The sequence below is a fragment of the Pagrus pagrus genome (genome assembly GCF_965226575.1).
Source record: "Pagrus pagrus genome assembly, chromosome: 15".
In the NCBI taxonomy this organism is placed as follows: domain Eukaryota; kingdom Metazoa; phylum Chordata; class Actinopteri; order Spariformes; family Sparidae; genus Pagrus; species Pagrus pagrus.
In genome coordinates, this window is record NC_140199.1 from 6,295,145 (window position 1) to 6,308,378 (window position 13,234).

The 13,234-nt window shown below is 41.1% G+C and overlaps 3 protein-coding genes across 3 annotated transcripts in view; 1 reads left to right on the plus strand and 2 right to left on the minus strand.

Annotated features, from left to right (window-relative positions):
- Nucleotides 1-15: 15 nt before the first annotated feature.
- On the minus strand, nucleotides 16-5,191 carry dnaaf10 (dynein axonemal assembly factor 10). The gene is made up of 8 exons (XM_084375217.1): nucleotides 4,844-5,191; nucleotides 4,020-4,120; nucleotides 3,792-3,922; nucleotides 3,581-3,682; nucleotides 3,090-3,205; nucleotides 2,392-2,526; nucleotides 853-950; nucleotides 16-728 (listed from the first exon to the last, which is right to left on the minus strand). Exons 1-8 carry the CDS (start codon nucleotides 5,027-5,029, stop codon nucleotides 521-523), a joined length of 1,077 nt encoding a protein of 358 aa, XP_084231343.1. The 5' UTR covers nucleotides 5,030-5,191; the 3' UTR covers nucleotides 16-520.
- Nucleotides 5,192-5,351: 160 nt separating this feature from the next.
- Nucleotides 5,352-8,239, plus strand: pno1 (partner of NOB1 homolog). Its single transcript, XM_084375219.1, has 7 exons — nucleotides 5,352-5,650; nucleotides 6,192-6,338; nucleotides 6,451-6,534; nucleotides 6,975-7,035; nucleotides 7,182-7,299; nucleotides 7,747-7,817; nucleotides 7,941-8,239. Exons 1-7 carry the CDS (start codon nucleotides 5,453-5,455, stop codon nucleotides 8,006-8,008), a joined length of 747 nt encoding a protein of 248 aa, XP_084231345.1. The 5' UTR covers nucleotides 5,352-5,452; the 3' UTR covers nucleotides 8,009-8,239.
- A 125-nt stretch (nucleotides 8,240-8,364) lies between these two features.
- ppp3r1a (protein phosphatase 3, regulatory subunit B, alpha a) overlaps nucleotides 8,365-13,234 on the minus strand; it is a 37,395-nt gene continuing 32,525 nt past the window's right edge. The window contains exon 6 of the mRNA XM_084375666.1: nucleotides 8,365-10,646. Coding sequence (XP_084231792.1) covers nucleotides 10,599-10,646 — 48 coding nt within the window. The 3' untranslated portion in view covers nucleotides 8,365-10,598. The remainder of the gene's footprint in view (nucleotides 10,647-13,234) is intronic.

The following is a 13,234-nucleotide window of genomic DNA, read 5'->3' on the forward strand; positions in this document are numbered from 1 at the left end:
GACACTGAGAAAATGTCCATCTTTTTCTCCAAAGGCACATTTAATTTGAAAACAGAGTTCTCATTAAAAATTATATATCAAAAGCGACAACTTTAACAATAGACAAAACTGGAATATAACAATGTTCAACAAAACAATAGTGCAACAACTGGTGTTTCAGTGAGCATCCTACAAAAATGGAAACAGATAAAAGACATGAAGTCTCGATCCTTAAAGTGTTATTCCACGCCAGAGGCTGTATGACTCAGAGGTGTTTCTCTGCACTACAGGGGAACACTGCCTGCAGGCTCAGCCAAGCACATTTTTCAGGGATCGCATTTAACGGAGACAAAACAACATAACCTCAACAAAGGATTCCCCAGTTCATTAAAGTCTAAAGATGAGTATCAATTGTACAAAATCTAGATAGACAGCTGCTCAGACCAGCAGCAGGAAATTGTTGTCCTCGGCCTCATAAAAGGGCAGTGACTTCTCTTCAGTTGGGTCGAGCTGCACAGAATTTCCTCATCCGTCTACTTTTTCAAACCGCATTGAGTTTGGTGACAATGAGCACGCGGACAGACTGGTCAAAGCCTGAACACACACACAGGCCCTGCTTGTCGGGGCTCCAGTCCAGGTTGGCGATTGGCTGTGTGGACAGAGTGACGTTCTGTAAGAGGTTGACGGAGCCAGCTACGCCCACATCCACTCCATCGGAGTCCTTCTTGCTTCTGTGAGCTGGATACTCGCTGGAAACGACAGAAACATTATATAGATTAGTTTATAATAAAGCAGGAAATCTGATTCTGGTAAAACAACCTTCATGATGAGCACAGGATGAAATACTGTTGTAGTTAAAGGTCAGTTACTCACTATTTCCATAGATGTAAGTTGCCTGCTCCCCCTGCAGTCATGAAGATGTCTCTGTTTTGAGGCAAATGCCTCACCTGCCAGATGGTCGACTTATGAGCCTAAAATAAAGAACAGAGATCATTGGCTTTCCAAAATAATTCAATAAATCATGGTAAAATTCATTCCGAGCTCCTTCGCAGACGTTGTAAACCTGTGTAGAAAACCCTTTCAGCCACTTTAATCTGGTGATGCTCAAATCACCAGATTAAACTTTCTCTCCACTTTCTCTAGTTAATACCTGGCATTAACATGCACCTCGAGGGACCACTTGTGATCAGATCTCACTTCCCTGCTCTATATGCAAATAAACATGTACATCACTGGGACAAGCAGACACGTCGTTCTTTTTTACACAAAGAAAGAAAGAACTTCATGTGTAGCATTTACCGAATTAACAAGAAGGACCAAATAATTAAGGATTTGTCATAGACAGCGTTACACAACATTATAGTTTCTCTTAACTCAGCAACACACAGAACTTAGTGATTTCTTTTCAAGGGATCCAGGGATTTTCTTCCCGAGCGATAAAGTTAAATTAAATAAGTTTCGTCTTCTTTCATAAATTTAGTGGAAATTGTGAAATCACTTGAAAAAGTGTGCACACTTTTCACAAGGAAAGAAACAACTTCAGGTATTGCATTTAATAAATGGCATGAATGATTAAGAATCTGCTGTGGCTGTTTTGAAGTTTCTCCTCACTCACCAACTTTGAAAATTGCATGATTTATGAAGGGAGTCTGGGGAAATTGCAGTTACTAGTTCAATGGTTGGGTCGGTCGAAAGAGACAGTGTGTTCACAAACATCTGCTGCTAACATTGGCAGGTAAGAGAGCCCAAACATGTAATTTGCTTTGCTGTGAACCACATGGAAACCTGACGGCGTGTAATCCACTCTGGCTGTTGTTGTGGCTTCTTGTACTCGAGGACACGAGTACACACTGCTCAAAGAATGTGGTCACATACGGTCAAGACCACCTCTGAATGTGGTGATTGGATCTCAAATGCACCCTCAATGCATCTTGCGGGCATTCACACCTGTACTGAGCTGTGCACTTGTAATCAGACGGTCTGAATAGCAGCCTGTGATTCATGGTTGGAGACATGATGTGCTAACTGTTGATCTCTCGGTAGAACTGGACTAATATTTAGAAAGCTGAGGCCTCTGATCTCTCAGACCTAGCAAACACTTTGTGAGCTGGTTCGTGCCCTAATGTCGACTTAAGTGTGTTTTTTGAGCATTTTCCCACAAAAAGCTACACTTCTCTCTCCTCACTGGCCCTGTGTCGTTTTTGGCCAGTGTCACAAAGCCACAGAGAATGTTAAACAAACACAACCCCAAACACTTCCAGCTGTGAAAACGCTCAAAGCGACGTGTGCCCCCTTTTTCCTGTGAACCGTACAATTGCAAACGTAATAATAATAATAATAATAACCTTTTGACATTTTTCCCATACGTGGGAGCCAAACGTCCCTCTGGCTGTCCCCACCCAGGTCAATTACCTTTTCAGAAACAGAGGCGAAGCCCTTGGTGAGGTGCTGGGTCCTCATGTCGAAGACGTGGAATTTTCCCTCCAGTGAGGTGGCCACCAGCTTGTTCATGTTGATGTCTTTCCTGTCAAACTCCACACAGCATACCTGAACATGACGTAAGCAAGAATAACAGTCACTCCCTCTATCACATGGCACGGCTCCACCACAAACTACTTTGTGTTGAAATGGACATAATGACCCCTGGCTGGTTCATCTCTGTTTAAGATGTGCTGAATAAGAGTGAAGACTGTGTAATAAAAAGACTGCTTTGTATATGGTGTGTGAAGGGAACATGCATTAACCTCAGACTTCCTCTGTGGTTTTATGTACAGTCAGTCATGCTGCTGGGAAGTCATTTTCGGTTCTGTCTGCACATCTTGTCTGCGTTACGATTAAAGTGAAGGCTGCAGTGCAGGAGAAATAATGAATGTTTGGACAGTTTATCCTAATAAAAACAGCAGTTCTAAATATGAGGACTACTGTTTGTGTTTCAGAGCCGAGTTGACTGAGTCACTGTCGGTCTGAGTTCCCACTTTTTCTCTAAATGTTTGTGATTTTCTTTCTATGGTGCCACACTGGCTACATGACTTCCCCTGCAATATTGTAAGCTTAAAAAAAAAAATCACATGCCACAGGTTTTACCATTTCCATCCAAGTGTTCACCTCACCCCATTTTTAATGTTGGTTTCCCACCGTAGAGACATATTCCGCAGGTCAAAGAGTTTGATGTCCCCGTTGTCATAGCCAGCACACACACAGCGGTCCTGATCATTGAAGGCATGTCCTGCAGTGAGAACAGTTTTCAGTCATGATGGAAAAGCAACACTTACAAAGCTGGTTGCCTATTTGAAATCATCAGGTGAGTATATAAACGAACTAGAATGGATCACAGAAAATGGACCAAGAGTACAAGCTACATTTTCATTGGATTGTTGTGCTTTGCCTGTTAATTTGTTGTTCTTTTGTTCTGTGCACAGGACAATGTCTGAGAGTGGGAAGATAATTGTTTTCGCTTTGCACAACTCGGAGACACTTCCTCCATCTTTTGTGTATAGTGATGTATCATTGTGTGCTTACAAAGCAGCTGTCTGAAACAGGACCAGTCGCATTTCTAAATAAAAGAAAGAGCTGTGGATGGAGTTCCTGAGATTTTACACACCGAAAGCGACAGTCCAGCAGTCCCTCTTGGTTTCTCCTTCTATGGGCTCCATGTTGGCTACAGGTGAATCCTTCTGTCTAGGATCCCACACCTTTACTGTCCCTGTAATGCACAAGGGAAATGTGACATTTTAGCTAACTTCTTTTTGTCATTGCTTTGAAAAGGTTTTTTTTTTACTGGGAAACACATTACACTTCCTGAATGTTCTTACCATCTCTGCTTCCAGTGACTATCTCAGGTGCGCCGTCGCCAATCCCAAGGCCGCCAACACCATCTATACTATTTACTATCTCTTTGTGGGCCTTTACAGTGTACACCGGCACTTCAGGCGTCTCCAGATTCCTATGGACAACAAGGTCAGGTCAGTGTTTAGTAATTTCAGCATTTCATGCAACGCAAGACACGGATGGTGTGACATCAGAAGATGTGAATTAAATACCATATATTGAGATTTCCTTCAAAATCCCCAGTGGCTATGTGTCTTTGTTGAAGAGAGGTGGCCCCAAACGTGCCACACTTTATGGGTTTAGGTCTCTCAACCTGAAACATATAGGGAGGAAGAATGGGACAATGCAAAAAGCAATGAAGTAGCAGTATAGTGGGAACACCATTCAATCTTGAGCAACTTGTAAATGGCAAAGTTTCAAATCTAAAAGTGTAGGAAATTATAAGATAAATAAGAAATGTTTGTGACAGTTTATTAAATTGAAAATGACGCAGATTTGACCAAACATTGGCCACTAATCAAACAAATGATTAGTCCAGAGCCACGTCTATTCTATGTTTCCACACCAACATAAGCCTCTGAACCCTTGACCCTTGTGCAGTGATGCCTAAAGGTTTACAAACTGCTATATCACACTCCTGAAGTGCATTATATTGACTGTCAGTGTTGAGCCTGTCCCACCACAGTCTAATCTTTGAAGGACCTGTTAGCTTAATAGTGCTGTTAACTCGTGCTTTAATGGACAGGTGCACTAGACAGGTCAAGTTTAAGCTGTGTACTGTATATTAGCAACAGTTATGGCATACCAATATAAAAAGAAAATGTATTTGGATATGGGATGGTCAAAAACTTTGGGCTATTGTCTGTGGCTGTCTTCATGTTGCCTGTTGCTATGGAGACACTAACCCACCAGGACTTTTCTAGAAACCTAAGACAAGCTAGCTAACTCTGAGTTAAACCGTTTGCATGCTGTATTTCCGAGGGAAAAAAAGGGCAAACAAGAGCAAACAAGAGTCAAATGTGAGCGTGTTATCTACCTCCTTGACAAGCTGAGCCTCTCCGTGCTGCACTTCATATATCTGCATTACTCCGGTTCCTCTGGGAAAGTTCCCCAGACAGACAAACTTGGCGCTGCAGGGGATCCATTTACTGTCAAAAACGGTGTAGTTCAAACTCTTCTGAATGTGCGCAATGATCTGAGGCTTTGACAGTGGCGATGACATCTTTGCTGTGCGGGAGATATTTTGTAAAAACGGTTGAATTTTTCTGATAAAAAAGTACCAAGAGGACTGTGGTGAGGTTCACTGCAGCTCGCTGCCAAAACAGATGACGTCGAGACCCTCCTTCAGCTGAGAGTGTAGCTGCCTAAAGATGTGCCTGACGAAATGTATACCTCCCAGGTAAACTTTAACGTATTTTAAATAAACAGACAATGTTCCTGGATACTGTACTACTTTAACTTAATGGTATGACCAGAATGAGGTATCGCTGTCGATTCCAACACCAGCATTCATCATTTTCTCTCTACAGGCGTCGACGATGTGGCTGTTTGGGTCCTTTTCGTTGCACGAGGACAGTTTCATGCCTGTGTGGCCGTCGTCCTCCTCAGATTTGACTCTAAAATCTCACTTAAAACTAGTTTAAGGATGGACACTGTTGAAAACGCGACCGCAGCCGCTGGAGCTGACATGGAGGCTAAGGATGCCACAGACTCTTTCATAAAAGTAAAGTCTAAAAAGACCCAGAAGCGAAAACGTGAACAAGATGGAGCGGGCATGGAGACAGAGGAGCCCGTGGCCAGCAAGCGGCCGCAGTTTCCACCTATTTCAGGCGACAAATTAAGGGTAAGAACCATCCACGTGTACATGTCTTGTGTCCCTGTCAACCAAAATTAGAAACAAAAGGTTGTTATCGATGTTACATGTCTCCATTACAAAGTAGACAGGAGGTGTTTTGCGCTTGCGCAGTGAAGATTTGTGACAGCACTAAATAAAGCTACTGTATGTTGTTGTGGTAGCACAGGGGGGAAGCAAAACACTGACTGAGTGTTTGTGGTTTTTCTTGATTATTTTTATTTGTGAGACTTTTTATTGTATGTCACCTAACATCACTGTATTATTATCACAGTAGTGTACCCAACAATACTCACATGCAGCAGCTGCAATTACTACCTAGTTTGCATAATATAATCAAGCTTATAACCAACATCTACCCTGTGAGAGCCCATTCATCAGCCCTACTTATACCCCTACTACCCATTCCTTAGGGACTGTGGACTGCCAGACTTAGTTGTTGTAACAATAATTAACTAGAAGTGGATTCAGATAAATCTTAAATCAAGTCCCACAGATCACAGTTGTTAATGTTGTGTCCTCTGTGTTTCAGGGACCAGATGAGATGCGTAAAGTCGCTGTCCCAGCTCACAGATACACCCCCCTGAAGGACAACTGGCTGAAGATCTTCACCCCCATCGTCGAGAACCTGCAGCTTCAAGTTAGATTCAACCTCAAAACTAGGAATGTAGAAATCAAAGTAAGTTTCCTCAACACATCCAGGCAATTTTGACAAGGCTTTGACTTTTTTTGCCACTGGATTTCTCAGGTAGCTGTGTCAACAGTGTGTCTAATCAACTTCCTTCTTTCAGACATGCAAAGACACACAGGACATTGGGTCACTCACAAAAGCAGCAGACTTTGTCAAAGCCTTTATTCTGGGATTCCAGGTCGAAGTAAGTACACATGGAAGGATTTGTTGAACTGTGCATGTTCTCATTTTTGCAGAGGTACAGCTAATCTGATCAGATTTCTCAGTCTGTGTTTATTTAGAATAATGACTGGATGTTGTTACTGTTGTGCTTTTTATTGAACTTTTATCAACTAATTGACATCAACAAGTCAGTTTCATTTACTGTAAAACCTGTAGTGAATTTCTATTATTTATTGATCCATTCCATCCAGTAACGAGTTAATTCCTTAAATATAATCTTTATTAATAATAATCTTTCGTCAGCTTGATAGACAGTTGGGATCATATTTTATTTTAGATCAAGACCAACTGAAATCCAAAAACTTAACGCAATATTTGATGGTGGATGTTTCTGTGAATGTCCCTGAACCTTGATTGTTAATTTTTGGTTTGTGATGTAACGCTCACGCTTTCTCTTTCCAGGATGCTCTTGCTCTCATCAGATTAGATGAACTCTTCCTAGAAAGCTTTGATGTCACGGACGGTAAGACGGCACCGACGTTGTGCTTCTGTCTGCGCTGAATTTCTATATTTATGTAACACTTTTTTTTTTCTGCTGCTGCTGCAAAATGAACTCGGTGTCCAATCTCTGTGTATTTAATTGTTCTCTGGTATTGTCTGTCTTGGCAGTGAAACCTCTGAAGGGAGACCACTTATCCAGAGCCATCGGAAGAATAGCGGGGAAGGGAGGAAAAACCAAATTCACCATTGAAAATGTCACAAAGACTCGCATTGTGCTTGCAGACACGTGAGTCCTCTTCACTTGTCCTGCAACACAACTGGAAGAGAAATGTATTAATGTCTATTAGGAGAATTTTTTAATCAGTAATTTAATTTCATGCTTGCCGTTAACATTTAGTATTCTCAGAGCTCGCCTACAGTAAACAGAAGCATGAGAATTTGCTTTTTGGCATGCACTGCTGCTACAACCCCAAAACAAATGTACCATGTCCAAAAAATATTTACTTTGAACTAACACTTGTTTTTTTACATTTCAACACAGGAGACTTATTTACTCGTTCAAAAATGTGATTCACGATTGTTTTTCTACTTGCGTCACTGTTGCCACTAAAACTAAAAGCGGGATTAGGTTAAATGCAGAAACAACTGTGAACTCTAGCTTTATTTAGGAATATTGTGCAAACCACAGAGGAATGTTTAGCAGCATTTAATACTCCTTCATCTCTCTCAACAGAAAAGTTCACATATTAGGATCGTTCCAGAATATCAAGATGGCCCGCACAGCGATATGCAACCTCATCCTGGGTAAGAAACATTATTTTTGAATAATACAGTACAAGAAAGGTTGATGTCAAACGTGGAGTACAACTGTTTGAATCCACATGTAGTGCTGAGAATTGACCTTTAAACCCCTTTTTGCCCCGACAGGAAGTCCACCTTCAAAGGTTTACGGCAACATCAGAGTGGTGGCCAGCAGGACTGCTGAGAGGTTCTGAAGTCTCACTGGCAGCTGTGTGTATTTATCTTTTCTCCCATTGGCTGGTCGATGAGTAAAGACTGTTAATTCCAGTTCGGACTGACACCTCAGGTTCTTCTGTTATGGCTTCATGGCAACACCTTTTTGGATCAGCTGACCCAAAACATGAGGCAAAATGATGATGTGGATAAACCAAGTGCATTTATGTGTAAATAAATAATTTCAATCCCTACAAACAAATGAGTTTAATTGTGTTACTGAATGGACCAGAAATGAATTCATTAATACTTAAAGATGCTCTATGCTGCCACTGTGTTTCTGGTCAATAACATCCTGAAGGGAAATGAAGTTAAAGAAAAGTGACAGAAAATCCAATACTTTCAACATTTCAAAGTTTATTTAAATTTTTAATTTTCATACAGTATCAAGTTTCCAACAGTCCCACAGCATAAGATGCAGCATGCAGAGAAAGGAAAAAAAAAAAAGGTTCTCAAACTTAAATCTTCTCAGTTATCCCCACACAAACTAAAAAGAACCCAAGTCCCTCAGAGAAAAAGTAGCACTTACAAACTAAAGCGCGGTCTGAACTATACAGAGAACAGAGAGCCAGAACTGCATTTAACAAATACTTATATACAAAAGAAAGGAAAAAAAACATCAAATTTTCCCCTTTAAGCTGAGTACAGTGTGTGGCAGTTTGAGACAGGATCAGATATGCAACTTTTACTGGAATAGAAGCATCTCGCTGACCCGGGTAAAATACAAAAAGTTACATGTAGTTCAGTTCATTTGGATTACCTCTCATAATATGTGTACATTTACCAAAGTTTGGCAACATCCATATTGTATACCATTAAATTCTTAAATATATATTAACATCACCATCCATGTGTAAACAAGAGGATTATTTCAAAAATTGATCTACATGCACAACAAAAAATATATTTCCATGTCATGCAAGCACAGGGAGGCCCAAGCCGTGCAGAGCTTTGGGATGAGGGACAACAGAGCGCTCCAGATTCACATCTCTGACTGAAAACTCCTGTTCAAACCAGCAGTCGGCCTCCAAAGCGAAACAAAAAGCTATCCCGATGCCGTTTTACAGTAGGAAGCATTTTTCCCTTAGAAAGTAAAATTTGGTTGATTTGTTTTTTTCTCCCTGTTCGTTTTAGTGGGTGGGAGGGGGAGAAAACGAGGTGATCGTGTCAGGAAAAAAAAATAAGTGGGAAAAGAAGCCAACTTTTGAAATGTACACTTTCCAAAAAAACCCCAAAAAACTACAATATACAGTCTATCCTCATTGCACACTGACCATGCCAACATGTTAAGATTTGAAGTGTTCATGTTGCGATAAAGAAAACTAACCCGCCCTGCGCTGTACTGAGCAAGTATTCAGGAGGGCTCGTGTGAAGCAGAGGCTTCTCCTCTTGCTGTTAAAAGAAGATGAGCACACATTGATTACCTAATATACACATATTAGTTTAAAAAACGCTGCCTGCAGATAAGTCTCTTAAAATGCTATACACTCACACAGTGCTCACTCTCAAATCTATTACTCTCTGTTCTCAGCCAAGTCTGTCCAGTCTCTTTTCTTAACGTTAAGTCTTGAAGTTTGAGTGCGGAGCTATTTCTTTGCATTGCAGATTGTCTCATGGATGCACACCGTTAAATGCAAAATGCTTCATCGAGAGTAAACCACGCATCGGTTTGCAGCCACAAATTATTTTGGAAAGACATTTTCTTGGCATTAATTAATCTACCTATAAGTGTATGACAGGAAAATGAGGATGATCTCCAACAATATAAACACAGTCTTCAGTATGGATGAAACTAGCAACCTTATCACAAAAAAGAAAAAAACATGAGTTGCTCTGCTGAGAGTGACTGCAAGCGTTACGCGTCTAATCCAAACTGCTCGTATGTTAAGCTAAAAAACGGGAAAAAAAGTCAAAAATTCTGAAATTTTAGTTTTGCACCTTGCAGATGTGCAGTTGAAGTGTCACAAGAATGACAGCGGCGATGATGGGTAATAACTTGGACTGGTTTCTGGATATGTTCTGGTTGGCACTTCATACCCTACTTTCTAGTTGTACTGTAAGTCAAGTGTTAAAATACTATACACTTCCCCTCACGAGACAACCGTAGATATACTTGTATTTTTTCTTCTTTATAAAAGACAAGAACAAAAAATAAATATCAAAAATAACAATTAACAAAAAAAAAAAGAAAGAATGAAATATGAACAAGCCAACCAGCCTCTCCACTGCGCCCCCTTTCTCCCCCCTCATCCAAAAATCGGAGATGCTCTTGCAAACGACAAATAGCTGTCCTTCAGTCTCTTAAAGTGCTACGACCGGGTTATTGAGAGGATTTACAGTTCAATAACACTTCAAAGTTGGCTTCGCGAGGCCTGTGGTTTTCGAAAGAAAAAAGTGGCTTCAGAGAGAGAGAGAGAAAGAAAGAGAGATAAAGAGAGAGAGAGAGAATACTTCCATTGAGTTACACAGAGAGCGTTTTGCCAGACGTCTTGAGCAGATCTTTAGAGATGGTGGAGAAAGCGGCTGTCGAGGAGGAAGGGGTGAGGGGGGAGTCGGCAAGCGGAGGTGCGCTCACACGTCCACCACCATCTTTTTGTGTATATCGAGACCACCGACCACCTGGAAGCACACGGAAAATACATTTGTTAATTAAGTGCTGTTATAGGCAGAAAAGTTGAGCTACTGTTAAATAAATCACACAAAATCAATGATGGCTGAATTCCATTTAGCTCCCTCAGTTTCATGGTCCTGGTTCTGGATATACTCTTTTCATATCAGACATTTTGATTCGTCATTGCAGGAAAAGTACAGGTGTTACTAATCACATTAAGAATTGCTCAGTTCCATTATGTGTCCTGCTGAGTCATGACAGGGAAGCAGAATAAACTGTAGCAGCTCCCTGGAACTGCTAATCTAATTTCTTGCTGTCACTGAACATTTAAGTCAAGCTTTCACTTCGACAATTCATCTTTTAGACCATAAAATCTAAGTTAATAATGAAGAATGCCCCAAACGATTCACCCGAGAGGACTTGAAATGGCTCGTTTTGTCCAAACAACAGTCCAAAGCCAAAAGATAATTAGATTTAATTAATGTAAAACAATAAAATCATTAAATTAAAACAACAATTACATATTGTACTATCAAAAAGTTAGGGTAATCACCAGAGACATATTAAACAAACTGAAAAACAAACTTAATTTCCCATAATACAACTCAAAACTCGATATTATTGTGGATCCCACTGCTTTTCTTGGCAACACCCGCCCTACTCTCGAGACTAGCTGCGATTCCTCTGTCAATTTATTCCAATGGGAGAAGTGATCGCAACCGCCAATTATGATTGATTTTCTTTAATCCCATAGTCACCAAAATAAAATTTGGAAGCCACATATCTTCCAAACATTCTGTCGGACAAATCAGGGGGAAATGAACTTTGTTCGAGACCTGTCTCTGCCTCAGCAACACACTATTGCGCGTAAATTTTCACACTAAAATTAGCGTGTAAATGCCGTTTTTTTCAAACACAGGCTACCGTTTGCTAATTAGCGAATGGCTCAGTTAGCCGTGGAGCCAGTGGCCCTAGAGTTTGTCTGGACCGGGACCTCGGACCACAGGGGGCGTCACCACGGGCACTGAGGGTCAGCTCAGGCAGCCTGGAATGATAGTGAACACGGCTGGACTCCAAGACCGACTTTGGTCAGTTTGGGCAACAATGCCCACTTAGAAGACAGGAAGTATAAACCATTTCATAACAAAAGGCCCAGCTTGTAATGGGCCATCTTTGTTATGGAGAATCAATGAAGGCAACCAATCAGAGGCAGAGTTGCGCAGCTCTTGCCAAGAAATGTAGTTTGATCCACAATAACACCACACCTACACTTTATAGTCTCCAGCCAAGCCGACATTACAACAGTGGAAAGCTCCTCCAGAGCAACAGAAGACATTATACAACTGCTTTAGCACGCTGAGCAGTCCTCACTTTCACTTTGCCAAGGTTACTACTGCACATCCTGCAGCCTCTTCTCAGTAATAACAAACCGAACTTGGAGCTTGAATGTGGAGAGCCCCTTCAGTCGAGAAAGTCTTTCAGCACTTCACAACGGTTCAGTTTTAACCAGCAAAGGTTTTGTCATCCTGCTGATATCTTGCAGCATCACTGGTGATGATCCCTTAACTAATAAAAGCCTTTTGCAGAAATGTATTTTTAAATCAATTGTGATATTTTTACCCTCTTTTATTCAGTTTCTTTCATCCTACAGCGCTCAGATCTAAACGACTATAATCCAGACTGAAATCATGTCACACATTCTCTTCCCTGAACCTTGAAGTGTTTGAGCCGCGGCACTGTTAAAAAACGGGATCCAATATTCTCCTGAAATGTCCTGGAAATTCACTCCCGCAAGAACGACAGCCTTTTTAGTTCAAGGCTCCGGAGATGCAGCCGTCAAATGTGGGCCTCGTGTCTGTCAGCTACAACTGGTGCCTTTCATTTCAGAGTAAGTCTCCAACAGGGACATGGCACATGGATGATACTTTTCAACAAGAGAGAACTAATAGTGTAGAAGGAGGCTCTGTTTGCCCTCTGATCTGAAATTTGATGATTAAATTAGGCCATGTAGCGTCCATCTATCCAGTGTTTTAATCACTGTGAAAGCAGTGTGACAGCCATGCAGTCACACTCAGTCTTAATTTTGTGGGTTTTTTGACTGCGACCAAAGCCCTCAAGACCAGATCTACAGAGTAACCCCACTGTAATACCGACATCTCTCTAGGATGAACTCATTTCTGTGTTTTGGTGACCTGCAAAACAGTAGCCACATCTTAATTTGATCTACATCAAACTCCAGTGACTCCATCAGCTTTCCATCCAAAAATACACCAGACTGTCACTTCATTCCTTCCATCCTTTGACTGCCTCTCTCATCAGATCGCTCGACTCTTACAGAATCTTTACGAAGCTTTGAATTGAGTTTGACTTTCGTCTGACACTTCTTCAATAGTGATCTAGCCTCTGCTATCCCAGTCCATCGAGTGTGAATCCAAAGAATCTAAAGACGTTTTTAAAAAGGTTTTTAGAGACTTCAGACGTTTAATCCTCTCTCTCAGTCTGATGGATGTTTTAATATGGAAGTTTTCATTAGACTTAAATATTTGTATCCAATGAAAATAAATACCGTCTTGATTGTGAAGCTTTTTTCCTCTCC

Bases quoted from the DNA above. Each gene is read 5' to 3' on its own strand.
- pno1 (XM_084375219.1), top strand. From the start codon at position 5,453: ATGGACACTGTTGAAAACGCGACCGCAGCCGCTGGAGCTGACATGGAG. The intron at 6,339-6,450 runs GTAAGTTTCCTC...TCCTTCTTTCAG, and splicing joins CTAGGAATGTAGAAATCAAA to ACATGCAAAGACACACAGGA. The intron at 7,036-7,181 runs GTAAGACGGCAC...CTGTCTTGGCAG, and splicing joins AAGCTTTGATGTCACGGACG to TGAAACCTCTGAAGGGAGAC.
- dnaaf10 (XM_084375217.1), bottom strand. From the start codon at position 5,029: ATGTCATCGCCACTGTCAAAGCCTCAGATCATTGCGCACATTCAGAAG. The intron at 3,206-3,580 runs GTGTGTAAAATC...TTCTCACTGCAG, and splicing joins CTGCTGGACTGTCGCTTTCG to GACATGCCTTCAATGATCAG. The intron at 951-2,391 runs GTAATTGACCTG...TCTTTATTTTAG, and splicing joins TCGCCTCTGTTTCTGAAAAG to GCTCATAAGTCGACCATCTG.